Raw genomic sequence first — 25,561 nt, 5'->3', positions numbered from 1 at the left:
CTTATTGCAATAGTTTATTGTGGGAAGTACAACCAAGCTCGCTCATATATTGCTCTTACAATGGTAGTTTTGAATGCAAAGTATGAAGGAACTTCTTAAGTGTTTCTCGTTTCTCGTTTTTTATATAGATTAGACCGTTGGTTTTCCTGTTTGAATTGTTTTACACTAGTTATTTTGGGGCCCTTTATAGCTTGCTGTTCGATGTGAGCCAAGGCTCCGTGTTGAAGGCCGTACTTTGACGTATAATTGTTAACTTTTTATACATTGTGACTTGGATGGAGAGCTGTCTCATTGGGTCTTATATTTATATTCAGTCAGGTTTTGTTTGTTGCCTTGATTTTTCTTCTCAATCGATTTATCAGATTTGAACATCGGTGATTAATGAAAACAACACTGTATTAACTTCATGCGTCCGAAGCGCTTTTTGTCTTGATTGATCTTCATCAAGAATTTCAAAGCCGAATATTTTAAAGTCAAAGATGTAAAAGAACCGAAACAGTGGAAGAGCTATGTGACCAATAAGGTCCTCAAAACAATACCAACATCAATCTATATTTGATGTGTTTCCCTCAGTTTTAGTTTGTAACCCGGATTTGTTTTTTTCTCTGTCGATTTATGAATTTCCAACAGCGGTATACTACTGTTGCCTTTATTTTAAGTCAACTTTGCCTGAGAGAGTTGAAACCTTAGATTCGTAATCATATATAGATTTTTGAACGGTTTGTTATGTAATTCATGTCAGTACCAAAGTTAGCTAATGATACCCTCGTGGACTCAGTCCACCAGCAACGGTATCGACCCAGTGTTGTAAAGATAAATACGATAAACCACTGTTGCCTAAATTTGTTGAGTATTCATAAACTATTTTAATCCTGTCACATGTTACTGTAATAGAAAAAAAATGGATTTGGGGTATCCATTCATGACACAAAATCAGTACATACACAGCAATAAACACAAAAAGATAAAAGGAACAGCGCTTTTATTGCTGTTCTTCATCTCAAAGTCGCAGTGACGACTTCAACATGGAGTACAAAAACTCCCACCTCACTGCAAGTTTAAGACAGCCCCTAGCACCGGTTTGAGCGGAATTCTTTGCAAAATGATTCGGATAGATGGTAAGATGTAACACCAATAAATCGGACCCGGTCAGAAAAGAACATACTGGAGAGTGATTAATATTTAAAACAAAATAGTTCCTTCGCACCGGTGTAAATATCAAACCATGTAGAATATATTTTAGTAATTAAGGTATCAAATGAAAGGTGAAGGACTGGTGATCCTTGTAGAACACATATTGACTGGTAATTTTTAAAAATGCAAAAATGTATGAATGAATTCTTAAATTGTGGGAATATATTGCTCGTTTCTCAGATATGAAGTACTTGGTTTGGTGTAGCCAAAGTTCCGGTAGCCAGTACGGTCTGGTGTGTAAATAACGGTGTATTGATCCCGCCCCTCATAAATGTTTGAAAGTGAAAAATGTAACGTGGATAGAAATGGGGGCCAATAAAAGGTGGTGTGCGTCTTATTACAGTATTAGAACACAAACTGGCCTACAATTGAGTGAATGAAGTGGCAAACATGAGAGAAGTTATCTCAAGAATAAATACACCATAACTTTAAATATACAGAAGAGCATTCATTTAAAGCACGGGAAAACTTTCTGTGGTGCCTGTCACAAACTAGGAACCTCATCGGTAGTTCCTAGTTATACCTTAGTTTTATTAGACTTTCGAAGAAGTGGTGTAGGTGGAATATCCTTTGCAGTCTCTTAAAATCATGAATAGTTTAGCCTCAGGACCATTCTGGACTTTTATAAATAAAATGAAGACACAGTTGGTCTTCTGTTCAGATCATATGTTCACCTCTCGATGTCTTGTGTTTTATTTTATTTTTTTTTTTTTTTTGTAATGTTACGTTGTGTCTCATTGATCTACGCCACACATATCAATATGACAATATCTTGAGTTGTATGGAAACCAACTGAAATTTTTGTGCAATTTGTACAGAAGGCTAATATATACATCACATAAATATAGTATATGTAAAATTGCATGATGTGGCAATCACAAACATACAATTTTCATGAGAAGTAAAGTTGTAAAAACAAATAAAAAAAAATTATGATTAAATGACACTTTTTTTTTGTTTTGAAATACGGGTACCTTTTGTAAAAACTAAACAAAATGCTCAATTTTCAAACATTAAGACAAAATTTTATGAAAATCAAAAGTTTCGTGTTTATTTTTATCAAAATATATAAATTGTACATCGTTAACATTGTTTTGGAAAAATTGTTGATACTATCTTTGCAATTATTAGAGAGACAAACGGTAAATAAAGGCAACAGTAGTATACCGCTGTTCGAAATTCATAAATCGATTGAGAAAAAAACAAATCCGGGTAACAAACTAAAACTGAGGGAAACACATCAAATATAAGAGGAGAACTACGAATGAAATAAAAAAAAAATGTGCATAAAACGTTTTATCAGCAGCAATGTAAACAATTGTTATAAGAGAGAGAGAGTCAAAACGGTCTAATATGACATTTTTAAACATATATAGTAAAACAATAACTTTCCGCTATAAAGGAACACTTAAATATGGTCATATTCACCAAAGAAGTTTTAACTGAATTTTAAAACATTAGAGTTTTGTGTTATCTTATAACATACTATTATTAATCAAACAATGTTCAGTTGTAGTATAAAAGCTAATTGTAATAGCTTCATAATATAGAATGAATAACATCTCTACGCAATGTAGATTTAAAAAATGTGTCTCTTATCAGTGAGAATTTGTCTTTCTTTATTGTTTATAATTGTGTTTTATAAATGTTAGCTGGTATCAATCGTGTATTGAAATTTACACCAATAAAATTATTTGAAATTTGTAAAATGCTACTGTGATTGAACAAACTCATCATAGATACCACGATTCTTTGAGCTTTTATACATCATCTAGTGATTAAATATACAAAATAAAAAACATAGATAACAAGTAATTCATAATCAAGGAAAATTACACACATGAAAATATTTAGCTATTTAAAAACGGTATTGTCAATCGCCACGCATGCAAATATACTATTACTATACTATTACCTTATCTTCGACATAGAATAACATATAAAAGTATATATATTTGGTCTATGGTCATTTTGGAGGTGTTCACTCAGTGGTAAAAGTTGAAAAAGATAAAATTGTGAAGCTGTTTATTATTATTTCGAAAATATTGAGATTTCCTTCCTGTGTCTTCTGTATACCTAGTTCGGAGTTCAATTCTTCCCAAAATATTAATCTGGTATGTATTTTTTTTCAATATTTTGATATAGTGTCAAAGGGGAAGTAACTCAATTATCTTAAAACTTTAAAGTGCAATATTATATTCTTGAACATGGAAGTAATTAAGGGATATTAATGGTTTGATATTAGAAGATAGATATTTTATTATTTTCAATTTAAAAAAAAACTATTTTAAGAGAATATTTTTGTACAGTATTGTAAGGAAGAAAAATTCTCTATTTAGTGAATATTTAAAAGCCCTTTGTGTTTTGAAAATAAACAGATTAGATGTCTACAAAGTTAATTTACAGACATATTGTGTTGGTTTGATAATGAGAAAAATAGGGCCATGAAGGGCTAATTGTGGCCTAAATCGCTTTATAATGTCTGAAACCAATATTTTTTATTCAATGTATTCATATAACGATAAACGACATTTTTTTGTCAGCTGTTTTTGACAATGCTGACAAATTAAAAGTTATGATGTGTTACCGGTGTTTATCAATTTTCCCTGTTTAAATGCACTTTAGGGTATATTTTTGGTCTGGAAAACTTTGGCCATATCCTTTCAACCAAAACAAATTTGTTTTAAAAAGATGTAATTAAATAGAATAAACATCCTAACAAAACTTTGCGGTGGTCCATGCGTGTGGCCAATGTCGTCTGATGCAGAAACTCAAAAGTTAGCCCAAAATTAACCAAAATTTGAAAAATATTTGCTTGCCTCCTCGCTTTTGAAAGCACGATATTTTTCAAGACCTCTCTCAGAATTGTGCAACTGCCTCGATAGTTTTGTTTTCCTGAAGATCGTGAGTTTGTTGAATTCATATTTGATTTAACAGTAATTTAACGATATTAGATTTTCTAACTTAGGTCGGGTCAAACCAAGATTTGAAAAGAAGTATAGTCTGTTTCTCTTCTAAGCGCGCAGCTTTTAGTTTAAACAAAAAAGATTGGTCAGCTCGGAGCCAGAATAATGTGTCCGGGTAGAATGAAATGTCTTCCTGTGGACTGTTGTGTTGTAAACAAGCAGATACAAACTCGGACTCGGCGTGAAGCTTAGCAGGTTGGGGACAACCCACCAAACGGTGAATAGTTCTCCAAATGGGTAACTATACCTCATTTGAGGGATACTTTTCTAGTGTTAAAAACCTAGTTTTTATACACATTTTATACTTAAAACATGTTGATGAAAAATGCAGCAAACTTTCCATATAAATAACCATAATATGACTTAATGAGAAGCTACAAACCTATGAAAACAATTTTCAGGCTACTTACTTTTTGATAGCTCAAAATAAAAATACGGTTCTTTGGGAAAAAATATTCTATTTTCTATCAATTTGTGTCATTTTTAGTCAATAGACCCAGCTAAAAAAAAATCGTTTTTAGCACTATCAAATGATAACTCAATTGAGGGATTGTTACTCATTTGGGGAATCTTTTCCCATTTGGTGGGTTGTCCCGAACCTGTGTAGTTCAAAGCAAGCGTCATATTCATATCACAGTGGAGTGATGGTCCTGATGTCCAACTAAAGTGTGTGGTGTTTTGTTCTTTTTTAAGGCTGTCTTGTATAAAATATAGCTCCTGATTACAATGTATTTCAATTTTGATATGGAAGTATTGTGCATATTGGCATAATCTTACAAATACCTACATGTATGGAGATAATTGATGCAAAAAATACAGGACCACCAGATTTGTAGTCTTGGTGGTCATTAGGACCACCTGGCTAAAACAGATTTCGACTCGGAACTCTGCGCTAAACACCAAAACATCTGTATATATATTGTTGCACTAGTGCTAAGGCAATAGTTACAAAGAGCAAAATTGTATACCTTATATTAAAAAGTCATCTATGAAACATTAAAATAATACATGTTTTGCCATTTAACTAATATAGATAAATCTAATACGAAGTTTGTTTAATAGATAAGTGGTATTGATCATGATACAAAAGTCTCCCAATTTTGCTTAATTCAAATTCATGACATGTCGTTTGAAATTGAATGACTTGTCCTTCCTTGCTGTTTATTGACTTTAAGCAATCAATGATTAATTAATAAATCAATGTTCATCCTTTGAATGTCAGATGACTGAAAAATTCATGATATGATCCTCATCTCCACATTTTATATGAAATAGCTGTAACGTAGATTGCATGTTACTAATGATTTCGTCCGTTTTCCTCATAAATACAATTGATAAAGGGTAGCTCAGAACTTATATTCGACCAGCTGAGTTCGTATATTTGTTTATTTTAAGACAGCAGATAGCAAGATGTCATCAAGAAATGTACAGCGGTCTAAACAGAGCAAATAAAAAAAAATGGTAAAGAAGGAATCAGTATCTGAACCTGGAGGATAGGTAGTATTGAGATAAGTACTAGGGAGTTATGGTCATGGTTATAAGAATGGTAGGAATTAAGGTAAGCGATGCAGTAGTGTTTAGACAAAGATGAAAAAGAAGGAGCAAAATTTCATATTCAAAAGTTAAAAGGAATAGCATTAAAAAACTGTTGTAAATCAGTAATTTAATTTACTGCATTGTCTCGGGATCAGTTAAACTCCGGGATACCAATTTGCTGGATTTCATGGTTAAGGAACCAGGATTTAAAAAAATAACAAAATATAAACTTTAGTTACGTTTGATAGGAGCAAATTTAACAACAAAACCATAGAATTAGGTACTCATCTAAATAGATTTTTTCTTCAACATGAGAATTTATAACAAAGAAAATAATTGAATCTGACGTGTTTTCCAGCATGGTAGTAACCATTGAATGGAATGTAACGCAGTTTACATGAACTTAATCGTGCAATCTAGAGTCTAGAGGTGTGTCGTTTTGTGTTAATAGGTGGCAAGCCCCTGTGAGAGCATGTTGAATAGAAAGATTAGTGTATAATCTAAAATATGAATTCATGTATTAATTCAATGTCCTTTATTTTTCGAAATTAATCAGATATGTTTTGCAATTCTGTAAAATACTAACATGAGATGACTTCCCATACGATGTGAGTGATCTTTTTTTTAACACACAATGTTTGGTTTTTAACAGTGAAATTAATCTTATTATAATCAACTAGTTCTTTTATGCTGATAATGATTTATTGGCCTGTCACAGTGAAAAAAATGATTGAAACAAATGATTGAAACAAAGCAAAAAAAAATACAGTGGAATAATTAGGGTCACATAGACAAGTAATGTTATTTTGTGTTCATTGGTCAACATCATAACATGGGAAGCTTTGTTGGTAGAGAAGACCGTGCCAATTGACAAACATAATTTTTCTTCTGAAATTACAGAATTACGCTTGAATCATTGCCGACAGGTTAATGCGACAACAATCTGTACAAGTCAATATTGACCAGGTACCTTGTTATCATTATCAATTAGATAAGTGCATGTTTGTTACATAAAATATAAACAACAATAATACCGAACTCCAAGGAAAATTCTAAACGGAAAGTTCCTTGTCAAATGGCAAAATCAAAAGCTCAAATACATCAAACAAATGGAAAACAACTGTCATATTCCTGACTTGGTACAGCCATTTCCTGATGTAGAAAATGGTAGATTGAATAGATGGATATAATAAAGCTTTCTATAGTAATAATACATTTATAAAATAATCATGATGGTCATATTCTTTAATGGAGAAAACTAAAAACTACTGAGTAAACCATTAACTTTGATAGATAAGTAACCGACACACTATATTGCATGCACATTGTCTTTTTTCAAAATGATAAAAAGATGTGCTAATTTATTAAAAGTAATGATTGGCTGTATTAATCTACTTCCTAGGCAATTGGCTTCCATCATGGATAGAGAATGATTAATATACCAGTTTGAGTACCATATTTAAAATTGTGCTAGTACACCAGTTTTTGAGAATATCTATCATAGATCAACATTGTACTACAAAACACTAACTTTATTCTTTTTTTTTCATGAAGTCATCTTACAGATTTGTGCGGAACAACCTAGTCTTTCAGTGATCGCATGATCGAGTATGAATAAACAGGGACAGATCCAGGGTTTGAGGAAAGGAGTCAAAATAATATGCCAAGTGTGGCTTGGCTGATTTCTGACATTATGCTTTAGCACTCTCATTCCTACCTGAATCCACCACTGTTAAATTATGCAAGATACTGATGTAATGCATGAACGCAATGTTTGTACATGTATTCCTTTTTAGGACAGGATTCAGTTATGTAGATTTTTTAAATAATCTATATTTAACAGGCCAATTTGTGATGACTACACCAGAAGCTTATTGGATTATCAAATGGGAAGGAATGGTTTTGAAAATGCATCCAAATGGGAATCTGACTATGTGAAAACCCGATAATCAAACAATTTCATTGTATTATAGTATCTCTGTCTGTTGTTGTGCAACAGTGATTTTGGTGTTCTTGAAAACAATTGAATGGACAATACAGATATGTGAACTCAGTGAGATGATCAGTATCTTACTTCCCTAGAAATAAAATCAACATTTTTTATTCTTATTTGAAATTGTGATTTATTCATTTCATATATCTTTGTTATTTTAAAAACAATAATGAAATGTTCTTTATACCATGCTCAAATGTGTAAACCAAGTAACAAGCTCAAGATATCTCATTTTGCTTGTATGATATGTTTACAAATTTTGTTGCTAATAGTTGCTATTTTACGAATATATGTATACCAATTGTTTCATTACAGTTTCAAGGTTTATTACAATATCAATGCAGATATTGGATAAACTAGTGACTTTAAATTTGTTACAGCTGCCCTTCCTTTATGCCAACCCTTCCAATATAGACAACTACTTTAATCATGGCAAATTCAATTTTTTCATGTACCTCAATCAAATTGTAAGATTTAATAGTTCATCCACACTGACTCAGATGTTGCTCTTTATGTGTTTTTTTTTTAAATGTACAATACAATGTCCAAATGTACATATGAAATTCGGGTCATTTTGACTACTCACAAACTAGTTTAATTCTGCCACTTTATATCTGAAATTCAGTCTGAGTAATCACAAACTAGTCTAATTCCGCCACATGATAATGTGCCTGTCCCAAGCACCTTGAACATCATCAGTCATTTATTATCATGTGCCTGTCCCAAGCACCTTGAACATCATCAGTCATTTATTATCTAGTATTTTTTCAAAAAAATTGTGTTTGTGGAAGATGTTTGTGATCTTTTGTAGTGTCTATTACGTTCATCCCGACTTACCTAGCCTCAGGGTAATTTAGAACTTAACATAAGGTATAGAAGTTAGATATATTGTTGCAGACCATATGTTCACCTCTAGACTTCTACTGTGGTTTTCAGTTATTTTAGGTTGCTGCCTCATAGATGTACACCTCACACTTCCATATCAACACAACAACACCTTTAGTTGTATGTAAACCCACTCAAGGAATAACCAAGATAAATACACCAATTCATTTTCCCTTTCTTTTAATTTCTGACATGTATATATATGTACAAATCTTTGTACAATGTGTACACAAAGCTAATATATACATAGGTATCACATAAATATAGTACATATAAAATTGCATAATGTTTAGTGTGGCAGAGACAACGAACACTAAAGTACAATGTTCATGATAAGTATAGATTTATAAACAACAAATAAACAAATTTTATAAGTACATAATAACTTTTCTTTTTGAAAATGAGTAACCTTCCTGAAAACTTAACAGTGATACAAAAAATAAGAAAAATTTCATAAAAACCAAAAGTTCATGTGTAACTTGTTCTCATATACAGAAGCTCTACATCACTTAATTTGATTTGTGAAAAAAAATGTTGAGAATATCCTAACAGGTCTACGTAATTATTAGATGTCCCTGACATAAGAGACAATTGACCAAAAGCAGACCAAAAAAAAACAAAATAAACTGTGCATAAAAATATTTAATCAGCAGCAGTACAATAGGGGATAGTTCACATTTGTAGTAATTATTTACCTATGAAGAGAGACAAAAAAATCTCTTTCATTAAAGAAACTTTAAATGTAAAATTGAATTTAATACATTCAAATTTTAAAAAATCCATCTATTTAGATAATTTATGAAACTACTATATTGTTCTGAAAAATGCTGCTGTGATGTTTTAGACTTGATACATGCTCAAATAGTCAAAACAAAACAAAAAAGGAACATATAAATAACAAATAATTGACATATAAAAACAAATAACATAATCATGTAACAATTAACATAAAAATTATTGTGACTGCACTCTAAAAGTTGGTTTTTAGCCTTTGCATTCAGAAAAATGCAGTTTGTATTATTTAACCAAACAGAACTGAATTATTTAACCAAACTAATCAATTTATCAAGTGTTTAACCAACTGCAACTAGAAGACTACATCAAATCAGCAATGATAATGGTACAAGTGCAAAATGAAATAGTTCTTACCGAGAGGCTATATGCTTGACTTTCAATTTGATCAGGTGGCTTAAATGAAATGCTAGATTGGGAATTTTTATTGGTTATTATAAGGAGATTTGTTAACTTTTATATGTAGTTCCTTTAGAAAAATAATTCTTGGTTTACTAACAGGTTAGTTATAATTTTTGAAATTAAAAAACTATAAGCTAGAGATTACTCTCAAATCTTTCAAGGAAAAACATCCTTTCTTCAAATTTTAATTTGAATCAGCTACTTCCTATTCTCTGAATACTGCTTTACAGTGTAATGACAGTTATTTTGTGCAATTTTCTATTTCATCTCATTTCTTTAGATTAATTCTGTCTTCACCCTTTTGAGAAAAAAACCCCAGAAAAATAGCTTTAAAAAAACAAAGAACAAGTTAATAGCTATTATCTTGTGGCAATTTGTTGCAATTTATAAATCAATATCACACCATTGATACTATGACAACTAAAACTGTACAATTCATTCAATACACTTAGAGAGAAAACAGGACACTTTGCATGTTATTTATTTTGGCACATGCACTTCAACAATGTTTGACTTGCTGTAGTCTTGGTCAGGCAGTTGGATATATATATAATTTTACCAATAGATCGTTTACTTAGATTTTGTAGACTTTTGACCGACTTCAAAGGCAGGACAGCAACAATTACAGATAAGTCAGTAAGAAAATTGAACACAATGAATCAACAATTGAAAACATGGAATACACAAAATTCAATCCATTCTATTGTTCTTGAAAGTTTATTTTGTACCAGAAAACTGCAAAAGATGTCATAATTCAAATTATATTCTTATAATTCTAGGTATTTGTACATCTATGTTCAGGCATGATATGATAGACATTACATTGGAAGAAATATCCAAAATTACTTCATATTATTTTCAAATAAACAAGAAAACGATTTATTTTCACATTTCAATATACATCTAACTTTATAGACATCACACATAACAATTTATGAATATACAGTATCAACTCTAATTACTGACGACTCAAAGCACTTGACACATGTGTCTATATTTATCACATTTGTTTGTTGTGGCATTAATGATAAAGTAAAAAGTTATTAGGTTCTTAAAGAAATAACCCTTTGTTTACTTTATTATGATTTAAAAGAAATCAAGAAAGAAAATGAAAATTTATAATTTTCAATCTAAAGAGTATATTCTTTTTCATTTCTATGCTTAACTTTTTGAGAGAATATTGCCATGAACAATCAATGTTGAACATATTGGATTACCATGTAATTACTGAAAGAACACCAACTTTCCCTTGTTATTGCAATGAGAACAATGAAATTGCTTAGTCAGATATATATACAAAATATGAGCAAATTAATGTCTAGTTTTTGTGACTATTGATAGTGATTCCATTCAATCTTGTTTCTTTATATTCAGAAATTATTGTGTCCATTTATTATTGTGATTTTTGAAGAATGGATAAAAGTGTGAGATTAATTATTGTGATTTAAGAAAAATCTGTAAACATAAAATATGTATCAAATTACAAAATAGAAGTTCTTACCATTGCAATACTAACCCAGTTACATCATTAGCCTTAATAAAAACCTCACAATAAATTCTGAATTTACAGTGTTTTAATATTTTTTTTTCATGCATAGAAAAATTAATTTCTCACAAATAAACATTTATAAATATGTTAGGGATATTTAGAAACAAGCAGCACATTACTGTAAAGTTCTAGCACCTTTTATACTCAATAAAAAGATTTAATCAAATCTCAATGTTAGCATTTACTGCTGGATATTTGTCATATAAATTATTGTAAACTTATTTGAAGGAAAGACTTCAGATCTTGTAAGTACCCTTAAAAAGTTTTTGTAAATAAAACAATATTAGTCAGACTAGAATAAAAATCATTTGTACAAACAATAACATTATGATAAATTGTGATATAAAACAGCCATAAAATACAGCTTGCATAAATAAAACTTGCTATGAAAAACATAATATTATTTGATTAGTTTTCAATAGATATCTGTTTCACTGCCTGCATACTAAATCACATAAAGATACACAAAGTTGTACAAAGACACACAAAGTCACATAGATACACAAAGTCACATAAAGATACACAAAGACACATAACGATACACAAAGACACATATAGATACACAATAACTTATCATGTCAACAACTTTTCACTCAACAATGGTATCTTTGATGAGATTTTATTACACCACCCAAGGAAAGTTTCTTTCACTAACTTTGCAATTTAGACAAAATCATGAAAATATCCCCTACAGTAAATCTTTAAAAAGAAAAGAATCAGATAATAGAAAAAACGTGAAAATAAAACCTAAAACAGGGCATGTCCTTTAAATTGCTAAATTTAAACTTTTCCAAAATAGGGCACTCTACAGTATCAGACTTCCAAAAAAACACAAGCTATTTGATTTCATTACGTGTACCCACTTTTTATTTTAATATCTGGTTTCAAACTTTTAAATCATTATGTCTATTCATAACAATACCTGATTTACATTAATAACAAGCATTTGTGTATAGAAAAAAAAACAGAATCAAAGCATGTTCTTTTTTATTCAGTTGCTGATGAAAATTACAAGAACTAGTGATCTTTATGTGACTGAGTAAACTTTGTGTAATGACAGGCTAAACAGACCAAACTAGTTTGTATGACTGAGTAAGCTGGTTGTTTTGTGTGAAAAACTGGGTTTAACTGTTTGATCTGGAGTGACTCAAGAGTAAGCTGGTAAAAAATTAAAGCCAAGCTTAACTGACTAGTTCAACCATGTCAATGATAAATGACAAATGGACTGATTCAAAGCACAAAATATTCATAATCAATCAGACATGTTACTGATAAAAATACTAAACAAAAATCGATGAATACATTGCACATTATTACATCATATTTGATATATTACGTATAAGCATAAACTCAAGGTGATTATGTATTGTATAGACACTTGGTTTTTTTTAAGACCATGTTTTGACCTTGATGTATTTTTTTTTATCCCATAATTTACATATGCATAACATCTTTTTTTATTCACATCAATAGTTCAAAATTGAACAGATCATGAATCCTGGATTGAAAAATTTATAATTTTTTAGATAACAATGGTATACAGCAATGAAAAGTTCAAGATGTAGAAATTCATAACTATTTTATGGCTGAGTTTGTTGGAGTTAATGATGTCCAAACATTTTCCAATCACCTACATGTAAATCAGATGGTGGAAATAATTTTATAAGACAGCAGTATTATGAAATTCTTAAAATATGTAAGACTCAAACAGTAGATTCCATTCATATTCTCTTCTAAAGAATTCAGTCCTTCTCCATAAAAACCCATGAACTAATTTCTACTCAGAAGTTTCTGATAATATTGTGTGTTAATTACTATCTAAAGATACTTTGAAGACAAGAAAATTTAGCATGAAATATGATAGGTAAAGTAATTTCTAACAATGAAACATTTTGCAGACTTAATTTAATTGTGAGGATGGACATTTCTATGTCAATGTTTTCCTGCAAATCATAAGTTCTGTTAATTTATAGAACTTCAAAATATTGTTACCTTCTTCAATCAAATTAAAATTGTATAAAGCTTGTGATTTTATCTTAAATTCATAGCCACTTTGTGTCAAAATTTTGACTTCTACAGCTTTTGAGTTTTATACATAAATCCGATTTATACAATATACATTTGACTGTTGTTTGCTGGCTGAGATGTCTTTTTATCATACCTTACACACTATTGGAAAAATTGCATTATTATAACTAAATAAAATAATCAACGAATATTTGTAATCTTCATTGCCTGTGGTGCATGTCAAAATTCTAATTTTCATCAAAATTGATTCTATTATTTGGATCTTTCATAGTTTGACTTGAAAAAATTGAAACACATATCAAGCAGAGGTAGTACTTGTATGATAAAATCTCTACAATAAAAACAAGCAATCTGTAAAATATGATGTACATCTATAAAAAAATTACAATGGAACACTGAAAGCTCTTACTCAGGCTGTAAAAAATCAAGTTTTCTATCATATTAATGATAAAAGAGGTACTTATGAGAGAGTAGCCAGCAAGTTACTTAAAAAAGTACAATGGGTTGATCTTCCCAAAATTTGTAGTCGCCAAAACATTGGAGAACTAAGACCATATTCTAATATGATTCTGATGAACCAAAATAATTTCTAGCTGATCAAGGCCATTTGAGTTCAAAGATCCTATAGATTCCCACTGTATCTTTACTGAAAAAACTGTATAACAATTGTATAAAATATCTACATGGAGAATTTATGAAATTTGAATATTAATAAGTATTTAATGTTCAATAAAATTTTAAAAGATTGGATAATATCAGTAACAAAAACTAAATATATAAGATTCTATTTTTCATGACTTCTATAAGATATTGTTCAGCATATCACTACAAAGATGTGAACCTTATATTAACTAATTTTGCTCACTTGATACAAATGAACATAAAAGGCGAGATATGAACAGCACTATATCTATCCAATCCTTTCAAATACATCATTATAATTCAGCAGAATGAATACAGACTTCTAGGTTTGTAGTACATCTCTCCATCAAATTTTATTCTAATTTGTGGATTTTCTTGTACTATAAAAAGCCTGTAAAATGCAGATATATTATTCTACCAAGTTATATGTTTATCTGTAGAAGGATCTATCATCCTAGCTGTATGGTATATCCTTTTTTTTTGCCTAGGTACCCATACACTACAGTTTTTGATCACAGATTAATATTGCATTATAAAAGAAATATTGCATCAATCTATATATTCAACATAGTTTTCAGGTACCAGTCCAGTTTTTCCATTTAATTGTCCTTCTAACCAGCCTGGTTCTTTGGAAGCTCGAACTGAAAAGAAAACATACATTGATTTAATGTTATATTTAAATTCAACATAATTTAATAAGTGAGGATCAACTATTTATTGTAAATTTAGTATCATTAGTGTATTAAAGCCTGATGTCACATATGGAGCAGGATCTGCTTACCTTTAGAGAGCACCTGAGAACACCCCCCATTTTTGGTGGGATTTGTGTTGCACAGTTTTCTATGTTGTATTTTGTATACTGTTGTTTGTCTGTTGGTTGTTTTGTGTTTTTGTCATCGATTTATGAGTTTGAATACCCCTTTGGTATCTTCCATCTTATATTTTATCTTACTCCTAATCAAATCCAAACAATAAATCTTAAATATTCCATAACCTAAAGTAAAAGAATGCTAAAATATCATTAAATTCATGAATAAAGGCAAGCCATGATAGCTATTTTCCTGTTAGACTTAAAGAAGTTAATGACAAAACTAGGAATCAGTCTATACTTTACCATTAAATATGAGTTGATTTGGTTCAAACGATAATTCTGAATCATTCTCAGCTTCACATCGATACAGTGTTCTAACAGTTCTGTAACAGATAAGTTTAATATCTAAGGTTGATTATAATATTTAATCACACCTATATAATTTCAATGGATTCTGAAAATTTAAAACCAGAATATTATTGTCTATAGGTGTAATACCACCATTGATTTTCCCCTATTAGTCTTTGTTAAATTTGCACTTTTCAAAAAATTGTGCAGAATTTATCTTTGTTTCAAATAAAGAAATACTTGGCATGAGTAAAGTTTTATCCTGTCCAGTACTATAGAAAAAAATTCACATAACATTTCATTGCATATAAGAAAATAACCATCACTGGAAGTTAACCAATCAAATTTCACCCCTTTTTTAACCTGTGTACAAGCTTTAGTAACCATGTAACCTCAAGTTTCCAAAATATTCTATAGAAACCCCAAATAAAGAAATAATGGTGCTTTGAAATACCCAAGATATATGTTTATGTCTCAGAAATGTTTTACTGCAATGAAATGTAGGATCAATTACCTACAACTGTCAAATTCAAGGGAATATTTTTTTTTAGACCTATTTTTGTATGCAACCGGATGTGACGTACTATGATTTGGTGGTATTACACCTAAAGAAGACTTTTTTGTTGAATAAACTGAATGTGACTTTTTTCCTTTGTAATACTGGTTATTTTCAAGCATTCCTGTCAAGTTTTGTCATAATCAGTTCAATAGTTTGAGAAAAATCTAGTATAATGTAAGACGACATTTACAGCGATTCGAGCAAAATTTCTTCGAAAAATTCAAACCAAGCTGCATCATGATAGAATATAGTGTGGACCAATAAATGATCAAATATTTATCTCATCTGCCTACAAACAGTTGAATATGATACAAAAGATGACTTTAGGATGATAACTACTACTGATGGACCTCTTTGTCTTCCTTATAAGGTCTCTTTTGGTCCATTTATACCTCTCATTTCCTCAAAATTTCTACTTTTTAGGCCAATAAATAAAAATATTGGGGCAACTTTCACTCACTTATGATAGAAAGGTTATTATAAATGATAAATTGAAGTATTCAAGCTGAATGAACTATCCGTATAAAAGTTTACTGTCTCCAAGGAGGTTTCAATAAGTCCTTACATAAAACTTAAATTTACGCCGCGTTCCAGAGAGGGACATAAAAAACTTCTCTTTTGGTGAATAATTTGTTGTTACTGCTTTAAAAATAATTTCATTTACTTAAAATTATATATTTATTAAAGTATTTCTTAGGAGAAATTTTCTAGTATAGCAGAATATAAGAAATAAGGAGAATAAAATGCTTCGCTGGGCGCAGCTTGATACGACCGCAGAGGTCGAACCCTGAACAGTTGGGGCAAGTATGGACACAACATTCAAGCTTGATACAGCTCTGAATTTGGATTGTGATTAAATATTTGACACAGCATAGGTTTCTGACACAGAAAGAATGTGGTCTAAGAACTTGAATTTTTTTAATTTTACCTATTATGGTCCAATGTCCAAAATCAAAATACATATTTAGATTCAGCATATCAAAGAACCCCATATATTCAATTTTTGTTGAAATCAAACAAAGTTTAATTTTGGACCCCAACTTGGACAAACTTGAAAACTGGGCCCATAATCAAAAATCTAAACACATGTTTAGATTCAGCATATCAAAGAACCCCAAGAATTTATTTTTTGTTAAAATCAAACTAAGTTTAATTTTGGACCCTTTGGACCTTAATGTAGACCAATTTAAAAAAACTGCTTCGCTGAGCGCAGCTGGATACGCCCGCAGAGGTCAAACCCTGAACAGTTGGGGCAAAAATGGACACAATATTCAAGCTTGATACAGGTCTGAATTTGGATTGTAATTAAATATTTGACATATTATAGGTTTCTGAATAAATGAAGTCAAAGAACTTGAAATTGGTTATATGAATTGAATTTATATTCAATTAAAGATTTCTTGCTGTTGTGCAATACACTGTGCTGTTGCACAATACTTAGGAAATCTGTTGTCAGACTATAAACAAATAAAGTTCAAGTAATTCTCAATGTCATATTAGAAATTTATGAAAATGTAAAGGGAGCTTACATCAATAGATATAAACAATTCACCAAAGTTTCATGAGAATTGCTGACAGCATTTTTGAGTTATTGTCCGAAAACTGGAAAATCCCCCCTTTTTTAATGAATAAAACCCCATAACTCCGAAATGTAAAATGCAAAATTTATAAAATTCTAAACGGAGCTTACATCAATAGATATAAACAATTCACCAAAGTTTCATAAGAACTGCTGAAAGCATTTTTGATTTTTTGTCTGAAAACTGGAAAATCCCCCTTTTTTTTATGAATAAAACCCTGTAACTCGGAAATGTAAAATCTAAAATATATAAAAATCAAAAGGGAGCTCATGTCAATAGATATAAACAATTCACCACTATTTCTTGCAAGTTGGTGAAAGCATTCTCGAGTTATTGTCCGAAAACTGGAAAATCCCCCTTTTTTTAATGAATAAAACCCCATAACTCGGAAACGTATAATCTAAAATTTATAAAAAACGAAAGGGAGCTCACGTCAATAGATATAAACAATTCACCAAAGTTTTATGCAAACTGGTTAAAGCGTTTTTGAGTTAATGTCCGACATGTTGACGACGAACGGACAGACGGACGGACAGACAGAGGTATACCATAATACGTCCCGTAAACGGGCGTATAAAAAAGGGACCAAAAATTAAAAATCTAAATACACGGTTAGATTTGGAATATCAAAGAACCCCTAATAATTCAATTTTTGATGAAATCAAACAAAGTTTAATTTTGGACCCTTTTGACCTCAATATGAACCAATTTGATAGCGGGGCCCACAAATAAAAAATCTACATACATGGTTAGATTCAGCATATCAAAGAACCCCATATATTCAATTTTTGTTGAAATCAAAAAAAGTTTAATTTTGGACCCCAACTTGGACCAACTTGAAAACTGAGCCCATAATCAAAAATCTAAACACATGTTTAGATTCAGCATATCAAAGAACCCCAAGAATTCAATTATTGTTAAAATCAAACTAAGTTTAATTTTGGACCCTTTGGACCTTAATGTAGACCAATTTATAAAACGGGACCCAAAATTAAAAAATCTAAATACACGGTTAGATTTGGCATATCAAAGAACCCCAATAATTCAATTTTTGATGAAATCAAACAAAGTTTAATTTTGGACCCTTTTGACCTCAATATGAACCAATTTGATAGCGGGCCAACAAATAAAAAATCTACATACATGGTTAGATTCAGCATACCAAAGAACCCCATATATTCAATTTTTGTTGAAATCAAAAAAAGTTTAATTTTGGACCCCAACTTGGACCAACTTGAAAACTGAGCCCATAATCAAAAATCTAAACACATGTTTAGATTCAGCATATCAAAGAACCCCAAGAATTCAATTATTGTTAAAATCAAACTAAGTTTAATTTTGGACCCTTTGGACCTTAATGTAGACCAATTTATAAAACGGGACCCAAAATTAAAAAATCTAAATACACGGTTAGATTTGGCATATCAAAGAACCCCAATAATTCAATTTTTGATGAAATCAAACAAAGTTTAATTTTGGACCCTTTTGACCTCAATATGAACCAATTTGATAGCGGGCCCACAAATAAAAAATCTACATACATGGTTAGATTCAGCATATCAAAGAACCCCATATATTCAATTTTTGTTGAAATAAAAAAAAGTTTAATTTTGGACCCCAACTTGGACCAACTTGAAAACTGGGCCCATAATCAAAAATCTAAACACATGTTTAGATTCAGCATATCAAAGAACCCCAAGAATTCAATTTTTGTTAAAATCAAACTAAGTTTAATTTTGGACCCTTTGGACCTTAATGTAGACCAATTTAAAAAACGGGACCCAAAATTAAAAATCTAAATACACGGTTAGATTTGGCATATCAAAGAACCCCAATAATTCAATTTTTGATGAAATCAAACAAAGTTTAATTTTGGACCCTTTTGACCTCAATATGAACCAATTTGATAGCGGGCCCACAAATAAAAAATCTAAATACATGGTTAGATTCAGCATACCAAAGAACCCCATATATTCAATTTTTGTTGAAATCAAAAAAAGTTTAATTTTGGACCCCAACTTGGACCAACTTGAAAACTGAGCCCATAATCAAAAATCTAAACACATGTTTAGATTCAGCATATCAAAGAACCCCAAGAATTCAATTATTGTTAAAATCAAACTAAGTTTAATTTTGGACCCTTTGGACCTTAATGTAGACCAATTTATAAAACGGGACCCAAAATTAAAAAATCTAAATACACGGTTAGATTTGGCATATCAAAGAACCCCAATAATTCAATTTTTGATGAAATCAAACAAAGTTTAATTTTGGACCCTTTTGACCTCAATATGAACCAATTTGATAGCGGGCCCACAAATAAAAAATCTACATACATGGTTAGATTCAGCATATCAAAGAACCCCATATATTCAATTTTTGTTGAAATAAAAAAAAGTTTAATTTTGGACCCCAACTTGGACCAACTTGAAAACTGGGCCCATAATCAAAAATCTAAACACATGTTTAGATTCAGCATATCAAAGAACCCCAAGAATTCAATTTTTGTTAAAATCAAACTAAGTTTAATTTTGGACCCTTTGGACCTTAATGTAGACCAATTTAAAAAACGGGACCCAAAATTAAAAATCTAAATACACGGTTAGATTTGGCATATCAAAGAACCCCAATAATTCAATTTTTGATGAAATCAAACAAAGTTTAATTTTGGACCCTTTTGACCTCAATATGAACCAATTTGATAGCGGGCCCACAAATAAAAAATCTAAATACATGGTTAGATTCAGCATATCAAAGAACCCCATATATTCAATTTTTGTTGAAATCAAACAAAGTTTAATTTTAGACCCCAATTTGGACCAACTTGAAAACTGGGCCAAAAATCTAAAATCTAAACACATGTTTAGATTCAGCATATCACAGAACCCCATATATTCAATTTTTGTTAAAATCAAACTAAGTTTAATGTTGGACCCTTTGGACCTTAATGTAGACAAATTTAAAAAACAGGACCAAAATTAAAAATCTAAATACACAGTTAGATTTGGAATACAAAGAACCCCAATAATTCAATTTTTGATGAAATCAAACAAAGTTTAATTTTGTACCCTTTTGACCTCAATATGAACCAATTTGATAGCGGGGTCCAAAAATAAAAAATCTAAATACATGGTTAGATTCAGCATATCAAAGAACCCCATATATTCAATTTTTGTTGAAATCAAACAAAGTTTAATTTTGGACCCCAATTTAGACCAACTTGAAAACTGGGCCAAAAATCAAAAATCTAAATACATGTTTAGATTCAGCATATCAAAGAACCCCATATATTCAATTTTTGTTAAAATCAAACAAAGTTTAATTTTGGACCCTTTGGACCTTAATGTAGACCAATTTGAAAACTGGACCCAAAATTAACAATCTAAATACACGGTTAGATTCGGCATAATAAATAAATAAATGTGGTCAAAGATTTTACAAATCTAATGTGCCATACTGTGCAATTAAAGATTACTTCTTGAAATTTTTCAATATTTGAAATTTGAAAAAAAAAATAATATTTGAAGAATAATTTTTTTAATTTCTGAAATCTGAAATGAGAAAAAAATTGACCCCCCACAATTTCTTTTTACCCCCCCCCCTTTTTTCCCCCAAAAAATTCTTTCCCTCAAGATATGGTCATAATCTCAATCAAATTTCCAATGGAGTTTGCAACCATAATTACCCATTTAAATTTACCATAGTGCTAACTTAATCTATTTTATAATAGAATTTAAAATATAGTGTCAAATCTTTCATATGGATTTTTTTGTAAAAAAAAAAGATGCAACATTTGCAGATATTTTTACTGGTCTTCCCTTATAAATATGCATTTCTTTAAACATAATTTAGAAGCAGTGTAAGGGAAGTAACCGAAACGTTGTATTTGGATAACCTCCCTTACACTGTTTTAAATTATCTTAATTGTTCATTAACCATTACTTTATACATAATTTAAAAGCAGTGTAAGGGAGATAATTTCAATGATGTATTTGATTTATCTCCCTCACACTGCTTTATATATGTTTTGTACTAAAGTATTTGTCCATTAACCAGGACAACCTTGTTTTTCCCCCTTTTTTGCCCCTAATTCCTAAACGGTTTGAGCCATAACCCCCCAAAGCAAATCCTAACCATCCCTTAGTGGTATGGAAACTTGTAGTATAATTTCAGAGAGATCCATACACCGTTCCACAGTTATTGTCTGGAAACTAGAAAATGCATATTTTTGGCCTCTTTTTGGCCCCTAATTCCTTAACTGTTGGTACCATAACACCCAAAATCAATCCCCACTTTCCTTTTGTGGTATTGAACATTATGGTAAAATTTCAAAGAGATCCATTCACTTAAACTAAAGTTAGAGTGCGAAAACCAATGTGTCTTCGGACGATGGAGACGACGACGCCAACGTCATACCAATATACGATATAAAATTTTTTGCGGTCGTATAAAAAGCTCCCCAAGACTCTAAGTATGGCTTGTTCTGTCAACTAATATTCATGGTAAAGTCCTATTTCAAGGAAATTTTCTCATAAAATGTATTTTGGAGACTCAATACACTCAGAATATTTCATTATTTGTAATATTTCACTTAAATAGCAAGAAATTTTAACACATGAGAGTACTCACAAGGTCAAGGTTGCATGTACAGCTTCCCATATTAGGTGTAATACCACCATTGATTTTCCCCTATTAGTCTTTGTTAAATTTGCACTTTTCAAAAAATTGTGCAGAATTTATCTTTGTTTCAAATAAAGAAATACTTGGCATGAGTAAAGTTTTATCCTGTCCAGTACTATAGAAAAAAATTCACATAACATTTCATTGCATATAAGAAAATAACCATCACTGGAAGTTAACCAATCAAATTTCACCCCTTTTTTAACCTGTGTACAAGCTTTAGTAACCATGTAACCTCAAGTTTCCAAAATATTCTAAAGAAACCCCAAATAAAGAAATAATGGTGCTTTGAAATACCCAAGATATATGTTTATGTCTCAGAAATGTTTTACTGCAATGAAATGTAGGATCAATTACCTACAACTGTCAAATTCAAGGGAATATTTTTTTTAGACCTATTTTCCTATGCAACCGGATGTGACGTACTATGATTTGGTGGTATTACACCTAAACAAACATATTTCATAATAGATATGATATGACCATTCAAACACTTAATTTAACAGGTGGTTTTGTAATGGCTTTTTACAAACCATACATCTTTGTATTTTACAATTTGTTTGTTTTGTTGGGTTGCTCTCTTTTTCAGATTTTACCTTGATACAATAAAATGCTTCGCTGAGCGCAGCCTGATACGACCGCAGAGGTCAAACCCTGAACAGTTGGGGCAAATTTGGACACAATATTCAAGCTTGATACTGTCTGAATTTGGATTGTGATCAAATTTTTGACATTATATAGGTTTCTGACACAAAATAAATGTGGTCAAAGATCTTATTAATTCATTGCACAATACTGTGCAATTGAAGATTTCTTCTTGAAACTTTTCAAAAATTCTAAATTTTAAAAATTTTGAAAAAAAAAAAAATGAATCGATTAAAAAAATTGGGAAAAAAATCCCCCCCCCCCCTCCTACTTTTTGAAACCCCCCTTGGAGCAATAACCCCAAAACTCAATCCCAGCCTTTCCTTTGTTGTATGGAACCTTGTAGTACAATTTCAGAGAGATCCATACACTTACACACAAGTTATTGTCTGGAAACTGGAAAAATGCTTGTTTTTGGCCCTTTTTTGGCCCCTAATTCCTACGTTTGGGGCAATTAACCCCAAACTCAATCCCAGCCTTTTCTTTGTTATATGGAACCTTGTGGTACAATGTCAGAGAGATCCACACACTTACACACAAGTTATTGTCTGGAAACTAGAAAAATGCTTGTTTTTGGCCCCTTTTTGGCCCTGAATTCCTAAACTGTTGGCCCCAAAACCCATAAAATGAATCCCAACCTTCTACTTGAGGTATTAAACATTGTGGTACAATTTCAGAGCAATTGAAATACTTACACACAAGTTATTATCCTGAAACTAGAAAAATGCTTGTTTTGGGCCCCTTTTTGGGCCCCTAATTCCTAAACGATTGGGACCATCATCCCCAAAATCAATCCCAACCTTCCTTTTGTGGTATTAATCCTTCTTAAAAAATTTCATAGAGATCCATTCACTTAAACTAAAGTTATTGTCCGATTGTCCGAAAAAACCAATGTGTCTTCGGACGACAACGACGACATCATACCATTATATGAACCCAAAAAAATGTTTGCGGTCGTATAAAAAGTTTGTTATATGATAGGTTAAAATGATGATGGTAGATTGCTGTTTAATGTCCAGTGGCAAATTAAATGCATATTCAGGATAAGAACAAGCTATAAAGAACCAGTCCTAGCTCCTGTTCATTAATCACTAACCTTTTGATAGGCCTAGGTTTTGTTTGATTACTAGCCATAGAACCAGTCAGACTTCCTGTTCATTTATCACTTACCTTTTGATAGGCCTAGGTTTTGTTTGATTACTGGCTAAAGAACCAGTCATAGCTCCTGTTCATTAATCACTAACCTTTTGATAGGCCTAGGTTTAGTTTGATTACTGGCTATAGAACCAGTCAGACTTCCTGTTCATTAATCACTAACCTTTTGATATGCCTAGGTTTTGTTTGATTACTGGCTATAGAACCAGTCAGACATCCTGTTCATTAATCACAAACCTTTTGATAGGCCTAGGTTTTGTTTGATTACTGGCTAAAGAACCAGTCATAGCTCCTGTTCATTAATCACTAACCTTTTGAAAGGCATAGGTTTAGTTTGATTACTGGCTATAGAACCAGTCAGACTTCCTGTTCATTAATCACTAACCTTTTGATAGGCCTAGGTTTTGTTTGATTACTGGCTATAGAACCAGTCAGACATCCTGTTCATTAATCACAAACCTTTTGATAGGCCTAGGTTTTGTTTGATTACTGGCTATAGAACCAGTCAGACTTCCTGTTCATTAAACCTTTTGATAGGCCTAGGTTTTGTTTGATTACTGGCTATAGAACCAGTCAGACTTCCTGTTCATTTATCACAAACCTTTTGATAGGAGTAGATTTTGTTTGATTACTGGCTAAAGAACCAGTCATAGCTCCTGTTCATTAATCACTAACCTTTTGATAGGCATAGGTTTAGTTTGATTACTGGCTATAGAACCAGTCAGACTTCCTGTTCATTAATCACTAACCTTTTGATAGGCCTAGGTTTTGTTTGATTACTGGCTATAGAACCAGTCAGACATCCTGTTCATTAATCACAAACATTTTGATAGGCCTAGGTTTTGTTTGATTACTGGCTATAGAACCAGTCAGACTTCCTGTTCATTAATCACTAACCTTTTGATATGCCTAGGTTTTGTTTGATTACTGGCTATAGAACCAGTCATAGCTCCTGTTCATTAATCACTAACCTTTTGATAGGCCTAGGTTTTGTTTGATTACTGGCTAAAGAACCAGTCAGACTTCCTGTTCATTAATCACAAACCTTTTGATAGGCCCAGGTTTTGTTTGATTACTGGCTATAGAACCAGTCAGACTTCCTGTTCATTAATCACTAACATTTTGATAGGCCTTGGTTTTGTTTGATTACTGGCTATAGAACCAGTCAGATTTTCTGTTCATTAATCACTAACCTTTTGATAGGCCAAGGTTTTGTTTGATTACTGGCTATAGAGCCAGTCAGATTTTCTGTTCATTAATCACTAACCTTTTGATAGGCCTAGGTTTTGTTTGATTACTGGCTATAGAACCAGTCAGATTTCCTGTTCATTAATCACTAACCTTTTGATAGGCCTAGGTTTTGTTTGATTACTGGCTATAGAACCAGTCAGATTTCCTGTTCATTAATCACTAACCTTTTGATAGGCCTAGGTTTTGTTTGATTACTGGCTATAGAACCAGTCAGACTCCCTGTTAAACTTCCTGTCATGCTCAATCCAGAGGAATTCCTAAAATTATATAAAGCTATTTCTAAGTCCCTCATCAAGTAAAACATATGTTCTCAAAATGCTTTATAAATATGCCATGTATAGCATTGCTCTAAGTTCTGTACAGAAATTATGTTAAAGATGTCTTACTTAATAAAATGGTAATCCGTCAAGAATAACATATATATACTTATAATAGTATTCTTTTCAAATCGAAATGGCCTACTGGTACACTGGAGGGACTAATAATTATCTAGTGCAATCTACACGTAAAGTTGAAAAGAAAAATGTGAACTGAACTGTAAATGT

The 25,561-nt window shown here is 31.2% G+C and overlaps 1 protein-coding gene across 5 annotated transcripts in view; it reads right to left on the bottom strand.

Moving 5' to 3' along the window:
* Positions 1-8,737: 8,737 nt before the first annotated feature.
* LOC127714647 (rho GTPase-activating protein 26-like) overlaps positions 8,738-25,561 on the bottom strand; it is a 70,917-nt gene continuing 54,093 nt past the window's right edge. For all 5 annotated transcript variants that reach the window (XM_052220705.1, XM_052220707.1, XM_052220708.1 and 2 more), the window contains 3 exons: positions 25,181-25,273; positions 15,102-15,181; positions 8,738-14,628 (listed from right to left, as the gene is read on the bottom strand). In XM_052220705.1, the coding sequence (XP_052076665.1) occupies positions 14,537-14,628; positions 15,102-15,181; positions 25,181-25,273 (265 nt within the window). In that variant the 3' untranslated portion in view covers positions 8,738-14,536. The remainder of the gene's footprint in view (positions 14,629-15,101; positions 15,182-25,180; positions 25,274-25,561) is intronic.

Source organism: Mytilus californianus, unplaced genomic scaffold, assembly GCF_021869535.1.
Source record: "Mytilus californianus isolate M0D057914Y unplaced genomic scaffold, xbMytCali1.0.p SCAF_9, whole genome shotgun sequence".
NCBI classification, from domain to species: Eukaryota; Metazoa; Mollusca; class Bivalvia; order Mytilida; family Mytilidae; genus Mytilus; species Mytilus californianus.
Note: the sequence above shows the minus strand (reverse complement) of the source record. Positions and strands in the feature narration are given on the sequence as shown.